The 22,951-nt window shown below is 35.2% G+C and overlaps 1 protein-coding gene and 1 pseudogene across 1 annotated transcript in view; one reads left to right on the top strand and one right to left on the bottom strand.

Moving 5' to 3' along the window:
- Window positions 1-3,512: 3,512 nt before the first annotated feature.
- LOC149578011 (expansin-like B1) lies at window positions 3,513-4,843 on the bottom strand (annotated as a pseudogene).
- A 187-nt stretch (window positions 4,844-5,030) lies between these two features.
- The window catches only part of LOC149578010 (uncharacterized), a 39,755-nt gene continuing 21,834 nt past the window's right edge, over window positions 5,031-22,951 (top strand). Inside the window, exon 1 of the mRNA XM_089798963.1 lies at window positions 5,031-5,096. Within this exon, the coding sequence (XP_089655089.1) occupies window positions 5,031-5,096 (66 nt within the window). The remainder of the gene's footprint in view (window positions 5,097-22,951) is intronic.

Here is a 22,951-nt window from a genome sequence, read left to right as displayed (position 1 = left end):
AAGTAAATTTATCAATTTCATATGTTTGAACAAATTTATGTTTTAGATAGAAATACTCAAATTCAGACATTCTGATAAGTCAACCTAAAAGGTGAGACATCTTTATACTTTTACCTGCATCTTTTTCCAATCTCATTCTCATCTGCAACATTTGCCGAAAAGCCTTCAAGGTGAACTTTTTGTTGGTACTTTGATCATGCTATTGATGTGATCTTGTTACAAGGGTCAAAATCCATCCTTTTTGGATATAGTGGAAGACGAAAGAAGTGAAGCTCATCTATTGATCTCTCTACAACCTTTAGACATGGGTATACCTCAATTTTTCCTTCTCCTATGGAAATTGCGCATTGCAATTCCATGTTCTTGTTCCCTTCCTAGATCTTGTCATAGGTTGTGAGTTGTCAAGTAAGCTCTAACAGAACCATCTTATATATTGGGTACCTAAGAAGTTTTTATGGCTCCATGGAAAATCCCCAAATTGGGATGTATGAAAAGCTAGGAAATTGAATGAACCAGGCACCATAATAATCAACCAACTTCATCATACCACCTAACAATCTAATAGGTAGCCTCTTTTGTAGTATTCTCACTATGCATATTGAAAAGATATCATTAACCCTTATTTAATCATCCTTTGGATATAAATGCAACTACGAATAACATTCATGAACTTTGAGGTGTTGGGCTTTACTTCTAATCAGTCCTTTGCATTGTAGTCCGTCATCATTCATTCTCCATGGTAGCATGTAGATGACATAATATCTCTTGTAAAATTTCCTTGTATTCTCTAGATTCATTAAGTATTCATTCAGATTGTCACTTATGAGCCTAGCCCAATCTATTGTGTCACTTTCCTCAATCACCTGCTCAACAAAATACAACATCCAAGATTCAAATCTATAAGAATGAGGGACGCCAAATATGCAACTCAGCATTGTGATCATGTCATTGTAATCCCTCTACAAGTTGAGCCATACCATTTCCTTAGGAATCTTGGAATGATGCAAACTATTCTTTTTCAAACATCTTTTGTTCATTATTTCTTGATAGAAATGGACTATAGAGGTGTAGATTCTAAATGCTTGCTCCTATGTTTTCATGGCCATCATTGGGTGAGAAGAAATCTCAAATTCCTTAGATATGGACACTAGAGAAAAATATGCAAGAATATTTTGTTTAGCATATCTGATAGTTTTGTCCCTAGGATTGTAGTGTTTGGTGCATTCCATGATCAACTCTAGTTGCTAAAAGGAAGGAGGGAAAGTAGCTGTAGCAACAATTTCACTTCTCGCAATTCTTGTAGCTAGGTGTGTTGGATGATGGTCATTGTATCCAAACATTCTCCAATTAAACTCTTTCAAATCAAGGCTACCAAGGCTTGTACCTTTGATTTCTACCCACATAATTTTGGATTGAAGGTTTGAATCCTCTCCTTTCATTCTTTATCAATTGTCCACATAATTTTGTTGTTCCCATAGGTTTTGTCATTCCTCCTTCTTGAATAATAGAAGATGCCAATACATAAGAATATGTAGAAAGCATAAAAAATAGATATAATTTGTCCAAAAGACAAAGATTTTGAATTTTTGTCAAAATTTCCACGTTCCTCCTCAAGATTCACTTTTCAATATTTTCACAAGAAACATGCAATTTTCCACAACTTAGTAAAAATTTTACTTTCTAACAAAATTCAAGATCCTCTATAATGAATTCTTAAATAATTTCAAAAAATTTAACCTTAAAGCTTGTTGCAATTAATCCAATTAGTGAGACAAACAAATTAATAAGATCACTAAACAATTGACTGGCCACCATAAGAAATATTCAGGATCGGTTTTTTCTCAGCCAACCATCTGCCTATAGAGCTTATGATAATGGACAACAAAAATGTGATTAAATTGAGGGTTATGACAAGGTTGCTCAGATGAACTTGGTGGTTGTGCTCATGTTTAAATCATTCACTATACCAAATTATTGTAACCAAGAAATTATCAATGTGTAGGCATGAACTAAATCCTTAAAATTTATTTAATCTCTTGAAAATGTTTAGTTTTAGTTTAATGACGTGAAATTTGATCACTAGGCTGCATTGGATTCATAAATGAATGCATTTAACTTTAATAACAAAAAATTGTTATTCTAGGTATTAACAAGTCCTTAATTTTTCCTAAATCTCAAAACCGTAAAATGAATTCTTCTTTAAGGATCAAATTTGAAATTTATTACAGCTGAATGTTCTTGATTGTGGAAAATAACATAATTTTTGTAGAAGTAATTTTTTTCTTTTGTACAGTATAATAACAATTTTTAGCCATAAAAATTGAAACTACAATCATAAAAATAGGAAAATCTATTTTATTTACTTTACCATCTATTATGAAAGTAATAATACTTTAACTTATCACATCAATAGTTTCAGATACATTGTTGGAGTGCTTATAATTCAAATTAATTATCCCAAGCATCATCAATAATACCTCTAAACATTTCTCAATTTATATTATTTACTGATTACAAGTTTTTAAAATAATATTGATATTATTTTATTTTTATTTTTATTAATGAAAATAAAACACCTATTCTAAAAGCATATTCTACAATATTAGTAAAAAAACTCAAAGACACAAAAGTCCCAACTATTATGAAAATAGAAGACAAACTTTTATTTTTAATCACAAGATACACAAAGAATTAAACTTTGTGATTTAGAACTAAGGTCTGTCAAACTCTCCCAATTTTGAGAAGGAAAAACTAGATCTATAGATGTTATAGACAAGGAAAAATGGTCACTCAAAATAAATAAAGCTACAAACAATGCAACAGACAAAGAAAATGACCTTGAATGAAAATAGCAAGATACAAATGCTACAGTCAAAGGGTAACCTTCAAATAGATGCTATAGAAGAATAAAAATAGTCTTCAAAATCAAATAAAAATGCTTATCATAAAGAAACTACAATTTTCTAGGAAATGCAAATCCACATTTTATTTCTCACTAGGCAAAGACTCTAGCTCCTCCAGAGCTCTTGTTATTCCTGCTATTTACTTTCTCGATGTGAAATTTGCCTAATTTTTTATATTTTAAATATTAGATATAGTTTATTTTAAGAAAAAATTAATTTTTTTAATATGCTAATTAGAACCCAGACAAACTAATAATAAAAAAATAAAACATAAATCTCCCTTATACTAGATTAAATAAACAGAAATAAAAACTAAAATATTTAATAAAGAAATATATTTCGATATGGCAGACCATATATAAAGCAAAAAAATGTAAATGATGGGAAGAGACATAGATTGATACTTTTTCAAAGAAGATATTGAAAGTGGAAATGTGGTCCATTTCTCCCAAAAATACATGAGGGTAAATTGTTATAATTAAATTTTTATTTACGAACAGTAAGATGACATGTTTTGGTGGCAAGTGCAAGAAGAGAGAAACTCATTGAATCTCCCTGCTTGAATTTATTTAATTTAAATGCCACGAAAATAAGTAGTCATTGTAATAATCAGTATTTGAGCTGAACACCAGCATCATAAACAGCGCCAGCTTTCCAGTAAGAGGGAAAAGGATTTGGGGCATAAATCCATTCTCCCCCTGACACCTGAAATCGGATAACCAGGCTTCCCTTGCTGGGTGGTGACATTACAATGTCCCAAACACCGCCGTAACTCCTCCTCATTGCCTTCCACTCGGAACTTCCCTCCTGCCATTACAACCTCCCAGTGACAGCGATACAAAAATATATCACAAAATCTGATATGAATTTGAAATCTAATATATGTATGCTTTTGGTTTCTATACCTGAGACAATTCAACGGCCACTACATCTCTTTGGCCACCTTGGTGCAGCAACACCAAAGATAGATAATATGGGTAATTGCTGCTCTTGTTAATCTTAAGATAAATGTTGTATCCAGGATAGTTGCAAGCCACTCTGCCAAGTATTTGCAGAATTCATTAGCCTGAGCAATTGTCTAGAATATAGAGTGCAGTGTAATGCGAAAAGATCATATCTTACCATTTGTACTCAATGTCAACAACACCCAACGCCGTCAGTTGCTTATCTTTGCCCTGCTTCGCCATAGTTGTGAAAGCGTGAGGACTCATAATGAAATCTGTTCTATCGCCTTCCCCATGATCTGTGACCACCACTGTTACGCCGCTCTGTGTACATAGATACTCATTTTTGCATCTCACCTATTTATATCAAGTAACGTCAATCAGCACTCCAGTTTATTACGAAAAAGAATGATGGTAATAATGGTTCATGTTCATTAATTACCTGATAGCAGGCGCCACATCCAGCCCCATTTCTGTACAAAAACTGACTCGCTGCAGCAACATTTCCTGCCATGACGTCTCTTCCGTACTCTTCATATCCGCAAGCACCACCTGCACATTCATAGTTTGCTTAATAACATTTCTTTTGTTCAACGATAGAGTAAAACTAAATCATGATAATGGCAACATAGAATTCAAGTATGTATTACTGGAAGTTCCTAAGCCATCTGGAGACCCATAATAAGCAGCGCGTGAATGTATGAATTCGGAACTGCAGTGACCAACGCTGAAGAGTACTTGGAGCAATATGAGCGCGGCGTATAATTTAAGACAAGCCATTTGTACTCGCAGGGATATGAAATTGAATTCACCTGTATAGGCAGAGAGAGGAATGAAATAAGTTGAGATTTCTAGGAAGTATTTATAGATAAAACGATCGGCGCGGGCCTCTCTTTTGATTAAGAAACTACAACGATTCTGCGTTGTAGAGATAACTTCTATTCCTCACCTGCTACCATTTGAATTTGACCATGTCTGTATAAACCACGCGGCCATCATTTGTCTGACTTTTTCATTTAATTGATATATTCAGAGATGAGTATAAACGATTGACATTTTCTTGTAACACTTCGAGCTTGAATGTTTCATATCATGATGATGTAACTTGCACCATTAGGTGGCTGGCAGATTATTCTTTAAAACTCAAAAGAAGTGCATGGTATTCAATTTTTTCTACGCCGTTATGTCCGTCGTATTAGTTGACGCTACCACGCGCTCCCTGGTTTTTAACAATTTAGACAGAGCATTGGTATTTACATTTTAATATATACTGTATTCTTGCAGCGTGACAAAAACTCGGTTATAATAAATTTGCCCGCTTTCGTATACGAAAAAGGATAAAAAGGAAAGGTTCTACAATGAAATATTTTTCATCTTGTTTAAGTCAGACAACTACGCTACAAAACAAATATCCTATCTCAGGTAGAATTTGAATTCATTTTTTCTTCTAACCATAGATCTTGAATACTGAACAAATCAACATAACAACATGATTTTTAAATAGTTTATATTATTTATTTGGAAACTGAACAATGTGTTTACATTTCAATTTACGTAGAATGGTTGTTATCATATTTATGTGTAGTAAAAACTTAGTGCTTTCACATTTATTAGTCCTTGCGTAAGGCAGGAGACTAAAGTTATTCAGTGGTTCTTCTCAATTAGTCTAATCTTGGAAAATTGTGCACTTGATAATATTTCCTTATGTTTGGTATAGATTAATACATTAAATAATATTTTATCAATTTTTCATAATTTTAAACTTTTTTTGTGATTGGTCATTTCAGTTTTTCCTGGTAGTCTTTTTGAATTTTAGAGGAGAAAAATAGCATAATTTTTGACATCCTTATCGAGACTCCTTCATGATGTGGTGATTTGCATGTGCTTCTAGTAGAATATTATTAAAGATGGCAAGAGTCAAGCATGTGCTGCTAGGAGACAATAATTAGAGATGAAAAATTTCATGATTGTTCATATTTTATTTCTCTTAACTTATGTTGATCAATCACTCTTTCCTTATCATATTTTTTTGGCTGAAACTCAGTTTGGTGTTTTGCTTGCATTCCTAAAATGTGAAGGATAAAATGAAATGAAATTAAATCCTCTCAATTTGAAGGTTTGTCTTTGGATTTCAAGATTTCTCTACTACATAGTTAGACTTTTTTTGAAGTTTTAACCACTATGACATAGTAGCATTTTGCAGACATCGTACAAAGCCTACTTCTCCAATGCACAAAGGGCATATATGTAACCATATTGTGTGCATAGACATTAGTAATGAGGTGTGTCCATAAATAAGGAAAATTTGTGACCAAGAACAAATTATTGCACCAGCTCCTTCTACCCATGATTCTCAAGAATTATGCATATTATATATTTTTTCCTTTGAAGTTTTATATTTTCAACTAAAACTATGTTGCTTCATAGTTTGCAATCTATAGCCTAAAGTACATGTTTAGCACTCATTTTCTATAGTTCCTTTGATTACTCAATCTTATATCTTGCTATGTGGAGAGATATTTTCACTTTATGAAAGTCATTTTGATTGATTTCATTGTTGTGGTTCATCTCCTTTGACTATGGTTATGTAGTGATTGAGTTTTTAGATGATGTATACCCCAGCCTTCCCCCACCCCTAACACTTTGAAATGGCCAGTACGGGAAAAGTAGTTCCAACAAACTTATAACTAATATTTAGCAAAGATAACATTTACATAATTTTTATCTTTCATTCAACAATATTTATGTTAGGATTTACTTAATAGTATATTAATTAATAATTCTACTTTTAAATACATTCATTTATCATAAAAATGTAAAAACGTTTTGGATAAATGACATACATAATTTTCACATTAGAGACACTTCAAAGGAATTGGGTGGTTACTTATAACTCTTTTGTGGCTGTTATTATGCCTTTTTTAAGAATATAGATCAACAATTAAATTTATCTTAATTATCACAACTTGGCACTATATTATGGAGTTGTTTCCATTGTTTCATTAGAATGTGGCCATTTAATGAGATATATAATTCACACAAATCATAATGATAAAAGGAACATAAAGAAATAACACCATGACATAAGTTAACAAGTGCCACACATAGAAAGTACTTGCCATAAATAGTATTTGAATTAATAGATTGTAATACATAGTTAAAGCATTAGTTAAAATATATAAAAAACGAGAGTTGTGTTACAACACAAGTCTCACCTAATGAAAAGCAAAATTGAGAAAAATAAATATTAAATGAATTGGATTTGTATATACTGAAAAGTCTTATGTCTTTATTTGCATTTCATGCAAACACATGTAAGATATTTTTGAAGGAGAAATTGTGTATAAAAATTGTAAGAAATTAATTAGATTGTTAAAAAAAATTTTTAATATTTTAATAAAAAAATCTGAATTACACATTGAAATAAATTATGTAAAGCTATATTCTTGAAGTGATAGAACCTATTTGAAAACCTTTTATAATAATTACACCAAAATAAGTCACTACTTAATAGTGCTAGTAGTCAAACAATAGCATTCACCACAGCAAAAGTGATAGAAGAAGCTACCTAAAAAAGTAAAAAATAAATAAATTACACTAACAAAATAAAAGTCACCACTTAATGAAAAATATATAAAATGAATCATTTACCATATTAATAAATAAACAAGAAGTTGCCCCATCACCCTAAGTCCAATATATAGCCAGACGCATCTGCCAATCGGCAGAATTTTTATCTGCAGTGCTATCGGTAATGAGATAACCAGAATACACAAATCCAAAAGCATGAGGTGCGAGGTACAGGCAGAAGTTGAGAAACAAGGGGGTGCCCTTTACAAATAAGGAGGGATTGGTTTACTTTAATTCCATTGCTCCGCTGGCCCTACTATCTATAAGGGGCAGTCGGCCACGTCCGGCTCGCGGGCATGTGATTCTCATTTTCAACTGGTACTCTCGATGGGATAATGGAAGCTCACTCTAATGGCTGATCCAACTATTGGGCTATTGGAGTAATGTAGGCATACTCCGGTAGCTGCACCCGATACTGAGGCAGGCGTTCCACCTACGGCTCTTTGCAATTCCACCTAGATCTGAAAAGGATGCTTCTCCTCTTCCCATTGGCCCTCTATTATCTACCATTTTAAATTTAATTTAGAACTAAAGTTTTATTATCTAATCAAAAGTAAATGTGTCTAATCACTACTCACACATCTTGCAATATCTTCTAAATGTGGCAACTTGTGCGAAGACTATACACGAAAGTCTTGGATATGTTCTTTGTGTTTTCAATGGTTCAATCATTTGCTCTAATTCACTAACATCATTGGATTTTAATTTTTATCGATCAATTAGGATTTAGGGTTTAGAATTTGTGATCTTTTACTTTCTCTAATGTGAAGGTGCATTTGCTAAGTATGAGGGAATTCTTACTGATATTTAATTTTCAAAGCTTAGCTTTATTTTGGCTAAGAAATTGGTTTTCTTTTCAATTTTCAAATATCTTACCTCATTCAAGCTTATTGGAGAATCGGTCTCTGTAATTATTTTCCCCAATCCATGGGAAAACAGCCCCGTATGTCTTTTGCATCAAGATGTAGTATTGCAACTACCTCATGCGAAATAGATTCAGTTGATACCATTTTTGCAATAAGTTGCATTCATACTGTAGCATATATATTTAAGAAAATCAATCTATAAAATAATGACCAGCAATAAGTTGCATTCATACTATAGCCATATATATTTAAGAAAATCAATCTATAAAATAATGACCACTAAAAGTTCTAGTTGGAAAAAAGTAGTTATGAAATGTGTATAGGTGTTATGAAATTTTGGGTGGCAAAGGTTTACGTGCACAATACCATGTCAATTAAAATTCTATAGGCCAAATTATTTTTAGATTTCTCATTTTTATTGCAAGTGCAAACAAAGATGTAAGAAAATGGAATTGACGAGTGTAAAGCCAAACTCTTGCTAGCGATAAAATGGGAGCTTTGGGTTACGAAAGGATATCAATTTAAACAATATGGTTAGTTGATTCTTGTGAGGTAAGATCTCAATTTCTCAAAAAGATGCTAGTTAATCAAAATTTACCAAAAATATGTTTAAAAATGTTGAAAAGTCATGACAATGAAATATTGCAAAAATTGGTTCCTATCAAATTAAAGTTGGAATCATACATACTGACATTTAATCAAATTGAAAACTAGGATCAAATGTCATCATTACATAATCACCATTATATTGTTATTCAAATGTTATTACATTGTTGCCCACATGTTGGTTTCAACAAATATATACTAATGATGTAAAGTTTACGCATCAAACACATGTCAAAAGTATGCTGATCTACATGTCAAATAAACGGAATCGTGAGAATGTTAAATAAGATAAATCTGCAATAACATAAAACACAAAAGATATCATGCCATTGGACCTGGAAGCCCATCCACATGTAGTGCAATCTCCAAGCCATTAGAACATGGTCCATATGCTATCATAAAATGAAAGAGTGGCTTAGGCATTTTTATTGCCCAACCATGGATTGGTTAACTCCCCAAGGTTCTTTGGTTAAGAAGAACTACCTAACCCTAGCACAAGAAGGATAACAACTGGGCACAATTGGATTGGAAGGATCTCATGTAGTTAAGTGCCTAATTCTACTTTACACATGTCTACTAGGAAACATCCACATGGATGTGGAAGAGGGAAAACAAGAATTTAACCGTGCATCTCAAGCTTATGCAAGTTATTTTCATGAGCTTGGCCAAGCATCAAAACAAGTATAATGTAAAACACTAGCATGTAGAAAATGAGTAAGTTGATCACTTTTAATTTACCCTCCTCTTTCAACCCACATTTAACACCCTCCAACTTTATTCATAAAAGAATAGCACTCGGAGATATGCTAAGAAAACAATATGTTACTATTGTGTAAATGACAACACCTACACTCATTAATTCATTTGGGTAGACAAAATGCATATTTCAAAGTGAAATTTAAGAGAGCATATTAAAAGAAACCCTACCTCAATCAAAGAGTAGGACAGTAAAAAATAAAATTGTAATCAACTAGAACAAACATTGTGTCACTTTTCAGAAGTAAACCCCCACCTCCCTTGACCCCCAACACTTTGAAATGGCTAGTATGAGAAGAGTCATTCCAACTAACTTATAACTAATATTTTGTCATGCCCAAACTACGAGGGCAAAAACAAACAATTTTTTTTTTTTGAATAATAATTAATAATTAGAAATGCTCTAAGTTTGATAAGGTTGAGTTTAAAATCAATGGGTATGATTAGATCATCAAAATTAAAACTTTCATAGTTTAGTCGGTTAATTAATTTCAACAAATTCAAATTCAATTAATGAAAGTTTTAACACATTGATATTTCATTTACTTTAAAGGATAAAAATAATGATTAAAATAGAAATAAGGATTAATACCCTTAAATCAATTGAATAACAATTATAATTCGAGGTCTAATTATTTTGAAACTTTTGTACTAAAAAGATATCATCTAATTAAAATAACTTTTCATCCACCATTAAACTCAGAGATTAAGATTTCAATATTATTTACATCTATTCTTAAATATCATAACATACTTAAACTTTATTTCTAAATAAAAATATCAATTAACTTTGTAATCTATTAAAATCAAACCATACTAACATTACTAAACAAAGAAATAAAACATACTAATTACAATATTGCGTAAAACTATACTTCATTAGAGATTAAAAAGGACTTCCTAAAGTCAAAGTAATTAACTATTAAAGATCAACGTCTATAAAAATTGTAAATTAGTCATAAAGATATAATTGCATTTAAATTGACAATCTAACTTAATTTAATCATTTAATAAAACACAACTCATATTAACCACAACTAACATACATACTAAACAACTAAACTATAATTATCTGTGAAGAACCTCCTTATAGCAATATCGTGAGAATGCTCGAAATAACAGAATACAAAGTGATAGCAGAACTCAGAATGAATCTACTGATCGCAGGCCACTTCGAGGGGGTAACCTCCTTTGAGCAAGCTCAATACAATAAATTCGTCCGTGCCCATCAAGGGCCTCAACCTATTCTTATATACTGGGTACGATCTAGAAAAGTAATACTACCTATGCATGTGGGATAATAAAATATACTCACGGGACGACTTACAAAGCATATGCGTCCAACAATACTACTCTAACAAAATAAACAGAAGGAACACACAGGTTCCTAACATCCCCTCTCCCTTAGAAAAAAGCTTTGTCCTCAAAGCTTAAGGTGTGGAAATTGTTGTTGAATCTGAAGAAGGGGTTCCCAGGTAGCATCCTCTGGTTGCATGCCATGCCACTGAATCAAGACCTCAGAGATGGAGTGAGAGCGAAGCTGGCGAGTGCGCTGGTCAATGATTGCCACCGGCTCCAGGATAATGGATCCTTCCGTATCCATTTCAGGGAGAGTAGTTTGTGCTCTGACAGTGGTACCCAGAACTTTCTTTAGACAAGAAACATGAAAGACTGGATGAATGCGGGAAGAAGGAGGAAGTTCCAGTTTATAAGCAACTAAACCAATCTTCTGCAGAACCTTATAAGGCCCATAAAATTTTGGGGCCAGCTTATGACGCCCTTTCAGCTTTAGGGAGGATTGTTTGTATGGCTGTAGACGAAGAAAAACCATATCCCCAACTTGAAATGAGCGCTCAGAATGGTGTTGATCTGCTTGCTGTTTCATCCAATTACGGGCCATGTGAAGATTATCCTGTAAGGTACGAAGAATCTGATCCCTGCTGCGGAGAACTATGTCAACTGCCTGGACTGGTGAGCTGTTGGGAGTGTAGGGAAGGAGCACTGGAGGTGCCTGACCATAGACTGCTTCATATGGAGTCATTTTAGAGGCAGTGTGGTAAGAGGTATTGTACCACCATTCAGCTAAAGGGAGCCACTTGGCCCACTGATGTTGCTGTTCGGAAGTGAAGCCACGAAGATAAGTTTCCAAGCATTTATTGACAATTTCAGTTTGGCCATCAGTTTGTGGGTGATAGCCCGAACTCATCTTCAGTTTGGTGCCAGTTTTCTGAAACAGTTCAGTCCAAAAATGACTGGTAAAAGTTGCATCACGATCAGAGACAATGGAAGAAGGGAGTCCATGAAGACGAAATATCTGGTCCATGAAGATTTGTGCAACAGAGGAGGCAGTATAGGGGTGGCTGAGGGCACAAAAATGACTATATTTCGAGAGACGATCAACCACAACCAAGATCACTGTCTTGCCACCGGATTTAGGAAGCCCTTCAATGAAATCCATAAAAATATCAGTCCAAATCCGTGTAGGGATGGGCAATGGTTCGAGCAAGCTAGGAAGGAGGGTCGTTTCACCCTTGTGGCGTTGGCAAGTATCACATTCAGCCACCATCTGTTGAATCGTCTATTTCATCCCTTTCCAAAAGAAGTTTCTCCTTGCTCGCTCATAAGTTTTGAGGAAGCCTGAGTGCCCTGCTGAAGGAGAAGCATGGAGTTCATAAAAAATAGCCTGATGTAGAGCTGGGTTCTGAGGAAGCACTAGCCGACCCTTGTATCGAAGAGAAGCCCCATCCCAAGAGTAATGTGATATAGCAGAAGGATTATTGGCTAGCTGGTGAATGATTTGAGATAAAGAAGAGTCACTGTCATAGCCCTGCTGAACAGACGCTAACCAATTGGGAATGGGCATAGAAATAGCGGAAAGGGAAGCTTGATTATCAAATGTGCGAGAAAGAGCATCTGCCACAATATTCTCCTTACCCTTCTTGTAGGTGATCTCATAATCATACCCCATGAGTTTGCTGACCCATTTCTGTTGTGTAGGAGAGGATACCCGTTGTTCCAGGAAGTATTTCAGACTTTGGTGATCGGTTCTGATGCAAAAATGACTCCCTAAGAGGTATGGCCGCCACTTCTGTACAGCATGCAAAATAGCCATCATTTCTTTTTCATAAGTAGAGAGGGCTAGATTCTTACCAGAGAGGGCTTTGCTTGTGAACGCAATAGGATGGTCATCTTGCAGGAGAACAGCACCCAATCCATTGCCGCAAGCATCACTCTCAATAGTGAAGGGTTTGGAAAAATCTGGCATCGCGAGAACAGGTGTACTGCACATAGCCTGTTTCAGTTGTTCAAATGCAGTCTCAGCAACAGGGGTCCAGGAGAAGGCATCCTTTTTTAACAGAGCTGTCAATGGTGCTGCAATTTTTCCGTAATCTTTGACAAACTTGCGGTAGTAGCCAGTCAACCCCAAAAAACCCCGAAGGCTCTTGAGAGTTTTAGGATGCGGCCAAGTTTTTATGGCATCTATTTTTGTAGGATCCACCCGCACTCCATGGTGTGCAACAATATGCCCGAGATACTCCACTTCCTCCTGGCCAAACACACATTTAGATAGTTTTGCACAGAGTTGATGATCAGAGAGAAGTTGCAAGACAAGCTCCAGATGATGGAGATGCTCAGCCCAAGTTTTGCTATATATGAGGATATCATCAAAGAAGACCAGAATGAATTTTCGGAGGTATGGTCGAAATATGTTATTCATCACTGCCTGAAATGTTGAAGGAGCATTCGTGAGGCCAAAGGGCATGACTAAAAATTCATAGTGACCATCATGTGTGCGGAAGGCAGTTTTAGGTATATCCTCCTCATTAACCCGAATTTGATGATACCCAGAACGAAGATCTAACTTGGAGAAAAAATGAGCCCCATGAAGTTCATCAATAAGTTCATCAACAACTGGAATGGGAAACTTGTCCTTTATAGTGAGATGATTAAGTGCTCGGAAATCAATGCAGAGTCGCCATGACCCATCTTTTTTGCGAACAAGTAGAACTGGAGAAGAAAAGGAACTGGTACTAGGGCGAATAATACCTTGCTTCAGTAAGTCACGGACAAGTATCTCGATTTCGGTCTTTTGATGAAATGGGTAGCGGTAGGGCCTGATGTTGGGCAGAACACTGCCAGGAAGGAGCTGAATACGGTGGTCCTCTGGACGAGAAGGAGGTAATCCCACAGGTTCAGCAAATATACCAGAATACTTGTCCAAAATGTGCTGGAGATCGGCAGGAGTGCTAGAGACTGTTGATGGCTGCATCTGAATGGAATGGAGCTGAGCGATGACACCATGTGAATTCTTCTTAAGAAGTTTTTCCATACGGTGTGAACTGATGATGCTGAGAGACCCTGGTTGTAAGCCTTTCAAAGTGTGTTGGTGCCCCTCGGCTGAAAATTGCATCCAAAGTTCAGCAAAATCCCAGAGAATGGGGCCAAGAGTGCGTAACCATTGGGCACCCAAAACCACATCATAGCCACCTAAGGGTAAGGCAAACATGTCAGAGCGCATGTTATAATCTCCAATAGAGAGACGCACATTGCGACATTTCCCTTTACAAGGTAAAGTGCCCCCATTGGAAATCATGACTTCAAAGCTAGAGCAAGGATGGATAAAGCAATCAGCCTGTTTGGCTATTCGTGGATCAATGAAGTTATGAGTGCTACCAGAATCAATGAGTATAGTAAGAGGGATCTTCTTGAAGAAACCCTGGACCCGCATGGTTTGTGGAGTAGTGACTCCTGCCAAAGCATGGACAGATATCTCTGGTGGAGCTTCTGGTGAAGGAGGTTCAGGCTGGTGAGGCTCAACCTCATCATCCACTATTTCCTGAGCATCTACATATTCTTCCAGTTCCGGTGGAGAATCCACATCCAAGAGATAGAGCTTTTGCTGAACACATCTATGGCCCCAAGACCATTTCTCATCACAATTATAACAAAGCCCTTTGTCTCGCCTGACTCGCATCTCTGTTTCAGACAAGTTCTTGATCGGAGTAGTTCTGGGAGCTGGTATGACTGGAGGGTTGTGAGAACCTGTATTTCTGAATGGAACAAAATTAGATCTGGAGCGTTGTAGAGCACTAATCTTGTCTTCCGCTAACTTAGCCAACCCAAGGGCTTCCATCATTGTAGTAGGTCGAAACATTTTGACTTCTGAGCGAAGTGCATCCTTCAGACCACTGACAAAACAACTACGGAAGAATTCATCAGACAAGCCCTCTGTGTAATTAGCTAATTTTTCAAACTCTGTCTGGTATTCTCTTACAGTGCCTGTTTGACGCAGTTTAGTGAGTGCTCCTGTGAAATCATCAAAGGAACTAGGGCCAAAGCGCTCCAAAATGAGGGTGCACAATTCTCTCCACGTTGGGCCTACATTAGCCTTGATGTACCAACGAAACCATTGAAGAGCTTCATGTTCCAAATGAAAAGATGCAAGGGAGACTTTGTGGTTATCCAAAGTATTATGCAAGCTGAAATACTGCTCTGCCCTATAGATCCATCCAGTCGGATCAGAACCATCGAAGCGTGGAAAATCAAGCTTTGGTCCACGGAAATTGCCAGAAGAGGACCCAGTATCTCCTGAATGGTTTCAGCTCATGGCTGACTGCTGAAAGTTAAGACCCAGAATTTTGTCATCCAGATCTAGAAGTTTGGTTTTGAGGGATGCAATTTCCTCTTCCATGATTTTCACTCCTGTACACGTAACAACCATAAAAAAAGGTTTTTTTTTTTTTTTTTTTTTTTTTTTTTTTTTTGGAATGGGTAGAAGATGAGAAACAAAAACTTTTTTAGTTACGGCAAACTTGGATTTGGGTAAAACTCATATAGGAAATGGGTGTTCGACGAGTGGTGGGAGACTATCTAGGGACAAGGGAAAAAGAAAAATGAGGGTTTCAAGGGTAGGGAGGCGAAATGAGGCGAACAGTCCAAGAGGGATAAGGGAGCAAAATGAGGAATTGAATCTTTGTGGCTCAGTTTGGTGGCGATTGGATGAGAGGTGAAAAAGATAGGGCAAACCCTAAAATTAGATAAATGAGGGATTTAGGGCTTTGATATGTAAAATTTGGGGTTGGGTCGCCAAGGAAGGAAGTATGCGAAATGATATTGCAGACGTTCTGCGGAAGTATGAGCAGAAACAGAAAGCAAACAAGGAAGCTACGACTAAAAAACAGAAAAATTTTTACTCTTTTTTTTTTTTTTTTTGAACAGTCGACTTAGAAAAATTCACTCACAGACAGAACAACTGAAAAGAGTTATTGCAATAACAAGAGATATTAGAAGTGAGAGGAACCTGAAGGCCACGACAGAAAAAAAAATTTGATGTAATTTCCACCCAGCGAGCCCAAGAGAGTGCTCTGATACCAGATGTGAAGAACCTCCTTATAGCAATATCGTGAGAATGCTCGAAATAACAGAATACAAAGTGATAGCAGAACTCAGAATGAATCTACTGATCGCAGGCCACTTCGAGGGGGTAACCTCCTTTGAGCAAGCTCAATACAATAAATTCGTCCGTGCCCATCAAGGGCCTCAACCTATTCTTATATACTGGGTACGATCTAGAAAAGTAATACTACCTATGCATGTGGGATAATAAAATATACTCACGGGACGACTTACAAAGCATATGCGTCCAACAATACTACTCTAACAAAATAAATAGAAGGAACACACAGGTTCCTAACATTATCTTAATTTAAATATTTAATAATCACAAATTAAAATAAAACAAAACATACTAACTAAACTTCATCTAACTCTATTACTAACTTTTCCTAACACCACTAAGTTTAAGCATTTAAAATGACACATACAACATTTAATAATAAATTAACTAACCCAAAGCTATTTACTAACAACTACTAACAACTAAACAAAACTAAGCTAACCTACAACTACTAACCTACTCCCAAAACCCCTAACCCCCTACACACCTACACCCCCACTAACCCTTGGGCAAGCGCTTTCCAAGGAGCGCTTTCCAAGTGTTGTCCTTGGGACAGTGCTCTGCCTAAGGGTAGGCTTGGCAGAGCCGCCCCCCTCAAAACCTGTGGCCAAGACTTATGATGCGCAGACCAAAATTTTAATAAGCAAGGTGGCCAAAATGCTAAAGTCTTCAAACAAACATTAACCCTTTTTCATTGTCAGTGACCATAATGAAGGGGGACAGAGGGTAATGTCATCCATGAGATGACCAAGGACTTTACAAGCATTAAACATTCTAAAATGATAGCTTCAACTAACGCCCAAGGATAGAAAGTAAGGCATTTAACATAAAAAGTTTTATAGGTAGAACAAAGATATTTTAGGATTTAAAAAAAAAAAAGTTCAAGTCTATTTTGGAGTTTTACTCATATTTATGAATTTATTAAATAATATTTATATTCCTCAAAGAAAATATGAAAAGAATCTTTTAAAAGATTCTTTGTTGCCCAAACTAATTAATTTACTTTTCTCATACAAAAGACAGAGAGTTTTACTCTCTTTGTAACACTTTTTTTTTTGAAAAATTTCTAAGTATAGAAATTACAAGGCAAGGATATATATATTTTTTTCAAGGTGTATTTTTTTGAATAGATTTAAAACATTGATACCATAATCATTTGATCTTCTATACGGCTTAAATTAAAATAATTCGACCTTTTTCATTATTTCTTTTTAAGGAAAATCTATAAGGACTTGATACAACCATAACCTATCAAGAATTTGAATTATTCGTTTTAAATCAATAATGCAAGAATTGTTTGATTCAAATAAGCATGCAACCTGAATCTACATCCATGATCATAATTTTCATTTTCAACATAAAAGAAAACTTGAAATTTTACCAAATTGAACATCATCAATTCCACCCTATTTTTGAGATTCATCCATCTAAATTTAAATCACAATTAAATCACATGATAACCAATTATACTCCAACACCAATTTTATTGGCAAACCTGATTCAGAGGCTCAGCTGGGAAAGAACCAGGAAGAAAACCCGGCTTCGTTGCCATTTACAACAAAATTTAAAATACAAATTTACATATGATATCAATCCCAAATTTCAATGATTTAATTGAATTTTCTTCGTGACCCTCATCAAGGTATTTATAATGTTTTTCGCAACACATTTCTATAACCAAGGAGGAAACAGGATTTGATCAAGTGACCAAAAGCATGACCAAGAACAATTCAAACATGCATATTCATACAAGGTTCTCACAATATGACTCGCAATGAATCAACACTAGGGAAAGGTGGATTCTTCCAATAGGAGAAGTCAAGCACAACGCCAAATCAGATGCCCAATCAGGGCTATTAACCAAGAACTTCCGTTCTTCCATTTAAACATTGCATACTCATACGAGGTTTGTGCTGACGGGTAGGGACCCATAACACCCTACCCTCTCTCTCTCTTTTCATCCTAAGAAGAGACTCTACATTGGTTGGAGTCCAACTAAATAGACCTTCCCCAAAATTGGTCACTTCTGCCCTCTCCAAGGGCGAGTAATACCAAAACACCCATGCAAGAAAAAAAATTTCAAAATTGCGAACATCAACATGAAAGGAAATCATCCAAAATAACATGGTTTTCAAATCTTCCCAACATGCCCACAAACATAAAAACATTGAAACAACAACAAGGTAGCATAAGCATGAAACAAACATGAAAACTGAACAAGGGAGATGAGAATTCCTACCTTCACAAAGAAGTAATGGCAATGAACAAGTTTGAGTAGAGTTTCCCCTTCCTTCCTTCAATCTTCAAAAACTCCTCTCTAAATGTAGAGATTGGGTAACAACCTCCACTAGTCCAAGAAGGGCCTCTAAATAAGACTCAAACTCAACCACCAAAGGGATCAATAACTACATCCACCCACCTTCAAATCTAGAAGCTCCTAACTCAACCCACACCATGGTTAAACACTAAATGGAGGTGAGGTAACTCATGATGGTCATATTCAATTTTCGCACAAAGGCAAAATGAGACTTTTTGAGTGGCCTCAAAAGTTTAAAAAAAGGGGCTTAGGGGTTGGAAAAGACCTCTAACCCATACCCATACCCTTTGGGTATAATAATTTGATGTTTTAAGCCTTAGGAAAAAAATTTAGAGCAAAACAAAAGCTAGAAATAAAATAGGACCATCTAACTACTCTAACATTGCAGATTAAGCACTAATTTGGATTAGGGATGACTAAACTCCATTAAGAACCAGATAGCAAACTGGTACTAACTTAAATCAACTTGGGTCCAAAGGTTAAACAACTAACCCTATACAGCACATTGAAGAGCATAAACAATTTACGAGTGTCAAGCGACACTAAAAGAACATAGTTACGAACACTAACATTCACTGAACACAAAAATATACATACATACATCTCACAATACAACACATGAATTACGAACAACAAGGTTTCCAAAATTAGCACATAGAGATCAGTTCTATTCCTCCATAGGGTTTCTCGGCTAAAATATTTGCACACTCATTGCACACATCAGTAGTCCCACAAAATCACATGTACATATATGTATACGTATCAGAAATTCACATAAATTGAAACATACATCAATAAGGGTTTCTTCATCCTGTTGAGTTCTTAACCATTTAAAATCTCTTAAATCAAAGTCTCAATCCTACATTTACTGATTTAATCAACATACATATACATGAAACATTAAATGACAATCATCAAATATATCTGAAAGTAACATCACACAACATGAAATAACATAGTATGTTCTAAGCATTAGATAATGTCTCGACATCTCAAGTCGTGAATATCAAAATAATAGTAATGTATCACTATGCTACGATGGGTCGGGGCGAGGCCTCACATATTTAACAAAGATAATATTTACATAAATTTTAATTTTAATTCAACAATAATTATGTTCAAATTTACTTAATAGTTTATTAATTAATAATTCTACTTCTAAATACATTCACATATCATAGTAATGTAAAAACATTATGGATAAATGACATGCATAAGTTTAGTTGGAATTCTTTAGAATAACTGAGAGTGGGGCGAATCGGTTATCCAAGGTTTAGATGTAGAAATATAACTTTTCACAACTTAGTGAACTTATATTCATAAAACATATTCATCATGCATGCATCAATGAGATCATATAATCACTTAAACTTTGTAGGTTACTGCCAAATCAACTTTGCACAAATGCTTAAGCATGAAACATAAAAAATTTAATAACATGTTTGACATAATGATTTTACTTGAAAACCCAATTTGGGAAAAATCGCTAGTAACATGCTACTCATTCTCACTCTTTTGAAGTAATGCCCTATTAAAGGTTACAATGCACATTGTTAAATGTGACCTGGTCAGAGGATTTCGATCACCCTATTAGGAGTGAGCCTTATTAGAGGAATTTTGATCATTTAGTTGGAATGTCAACCAGTTAAATGATTTGCAAATGACTATTAGATGAATCTTAATCTTTGTTTGACACATACTATCCACTTGGTCAAGCTTGGCACATTGAATTATTCTTACTTGTTCTTCTAGAGTTTGTTAGTATATCCAACCTTTGCAACCTTAAGTAGATAATTAGTAGACTATATCATCACTATCTTAACTAATATTTGTACTACTTTTTCATAGCTTAACTCAACCTTTCCTCTAGGTGATTTTGTTATCTTATTTGATCAAAACCTCCTCATCAATAAATTAAATGATAGTACTATTGGCATTAAGTTATTATTTCCATTAGTGACAACACTTATCTGTATTAGTATACCTACCGAGCTCATCACTCAATCTACAATGTATATCAAGAATTTAGTGGCAACCTTATACATTCATCACTTAAGCAGTTCACACCAAGCATTCAAGTGTTAACCGAGTTGAGTATAGCTACCAAGTGAATGTGCAACCTAGCAGTGTCTACCGAGTTTACAGTGTTCACCTAGCTTCACTATGTTTACCGAGTGATGGAAGCACAGTTCCTACCGAGTGATGAAAGCACAGTGTCTACCGAGTGATGGAAGCACAATGTTTACTGAGTAATGAAAGTATAATGTTGATCGAGTGAAAGCAAGGTAAACGAAGGATTCCATTTTTACCGAGTGATACTATATCCACCGAGTCTCTAATGGTTACCGAGTTCAGAGCTACGTTAGGTGATTAGTATGGACTGAGCCTTCACTTCTACTGATTACATGACGATGCCGAGTAATGCAGTAGACGTAGAGTATCAGAAGGTCATCGAGTCAGTTCAGTGAACCTGAGTTATTTACTATTTAGCCAACTCAGTAATATTTTTTTCACTTGTGTTTTAGTCAACCTTGCAATTGTAATTATTGGAATGGTATATATATGTAATGTATTAGATCATTTATGAGAATATATACATATGAGGATCAAAGTATCAAAAGAGACATATTTGAGAAATGCAAATGCGAATCAGCAGAAGAGTAGAGTAAGCAACAAGGTCAACAAGGAGGAGTAATGATACATCAGTCACAAGAGGTGATATATACTTTAAGGATCTAATCAGCAAATCAAGTTTGTAAGTAGATCCATTGTTTCATTCTAATAGGTGAATCAATTTTGTAAATCCTTTAACATGGTAGACTTGATAGTCTTTGTATAAATCTCCTAACAGAGTACATACCTTAGTGTATGTTTGTAAATCCTCTAACAAGGTGGACCTAGTAGTCCTTTATGCTCCTAATAGGGCAGATCACCAGAAGTGGTCAATGTAAGCCTTAACAGGCCAACTTCATACTGTAGTAACGAAGTTTTGTGGGTATCATCCCCACCCTAGTTTTACTTTCTATTTGGAAGGTCTCTAGGTCACCAAATCACTGTGTACATGTGTTATGGATGTTTGATTTCTTATATATGCAGTAGATTAGACAAATGAATGATGAATGGTTAAAATGATGAATTGTTTAAAGTTTTGAAGTTACTAATTCACCCCTCCCCTATCAGTAACCTATCATATCTTGAATATTTCCAACAATTGGTATCAGAGCACTTTTTGGTTCTCAGGACAAAGCTTGACAGCTTGAGCAAAGATCAAGGACAATGAAGATATCCAGACTTGACAAAGCTATTGAAAATGAAAAGCTAGATCTAGAAATGGCCATGGCTCAACTCAAAGAAGCTAAGGAGCATCTTTTTCAATCCTTCAAGAGAAGGAAGGAACTTGCAAGACAAATGAATGATCATCAGTATGTTGAAGAAAAGACTAAAGACCTTTTACCATCAAGCAGTTCAGATGAAGCTAATGAGGCTATTAAGGAACTCCTAGCAAAGAATGGTTCTCTGCAAGAAGAAGTAAGAAAGCTTAAAAGAGAACAAGAAATCTAATCAATCATGCTATGTGAAGTCTTGGAATAGAGAGACAAGGCAAATGAAGACTTAGAGGCAAGAAATAATCAATCCCTTTAGCATGAAATTTTGTAAATCAACTATCTAATGCAAATAAAGAAATTATGAATCTGAGATTTGAAAATGAAAGCCTGAGGAATGATTTGATCACTGAAAGACAAATCAATGAAAGCCTAAAAAATGACTTGAGATCTGAAAGACAAATCAATAAAAGTTTGAAAAATGACCTAATCACTAAAAATAAAATCAATGAGAGAATGATGAAATCTCAAGCAAACATGACTCAATTAAATCAACAAAGTGAGCAAAATCTTCATAGACAAAAAGGCAAAGCTGGACTTGGTTACAAGGAAGAAGGTGAAACTTCCAAACAAGGTGCCCAAAGGAATCAAAGACCTACTTGTAATCACTGTGGTAAGCTAGGTCACACATCAAAGAAGTGCTAGAGCAATGGAAAAGGTAAATTCAATGGTAAATGCTACAATTGTAGTCAGCATGATCATAAAGCTAATGAATGCAAGGAAAAACTAGAATTTGAAGGCAATTGTCACAAGTACAAGAAGCATGGTCACAAGGCATTCCAATGTAGATCCAAATCATTCAATCTAGCTAAACAAATTGTTAAAGCAATCTTTGGATGGGATTACAATACCTAGTGCAAATTTTATTATTGTGGAGAATATGAACACATTGGCAAAGACTACTCAAGGCATCACTTGAGGAAAAGAGACACAACAGTAAGATGTTATACATGCACTAAACTCAGTCATATAGCTAAAACTTACATGAATATAGGAAGAGTTGAAGATGACAAGAAAGCTAAAGCTGAAAACATTCAGAAGAAAATGAGGCAAGAGTGGATTCCAAAAACTATAGAGAAAGATAGTTCA

This window comes from Cupressus sempervirens, chromosome 1, assembly GCF_028749045.1.
Source record: "Cupressus sempervirens isolate cs-2001-9-10 chromosome 1, ASM2874904v1, whole genome shotgun sequence".
Classification (NCBI taxonomy): domain Eukaryota; kingdom Viridiplantae; phylum Streptophyta; class Pinopsida; order Cupressales; family Cupressaceae; genus Cupressus; species Cupressus sempervirens.
Note: the sequence above shows the minus strand (reverse complement) of the source record. Positions and strands in the feature narration are given on the sequence as shown.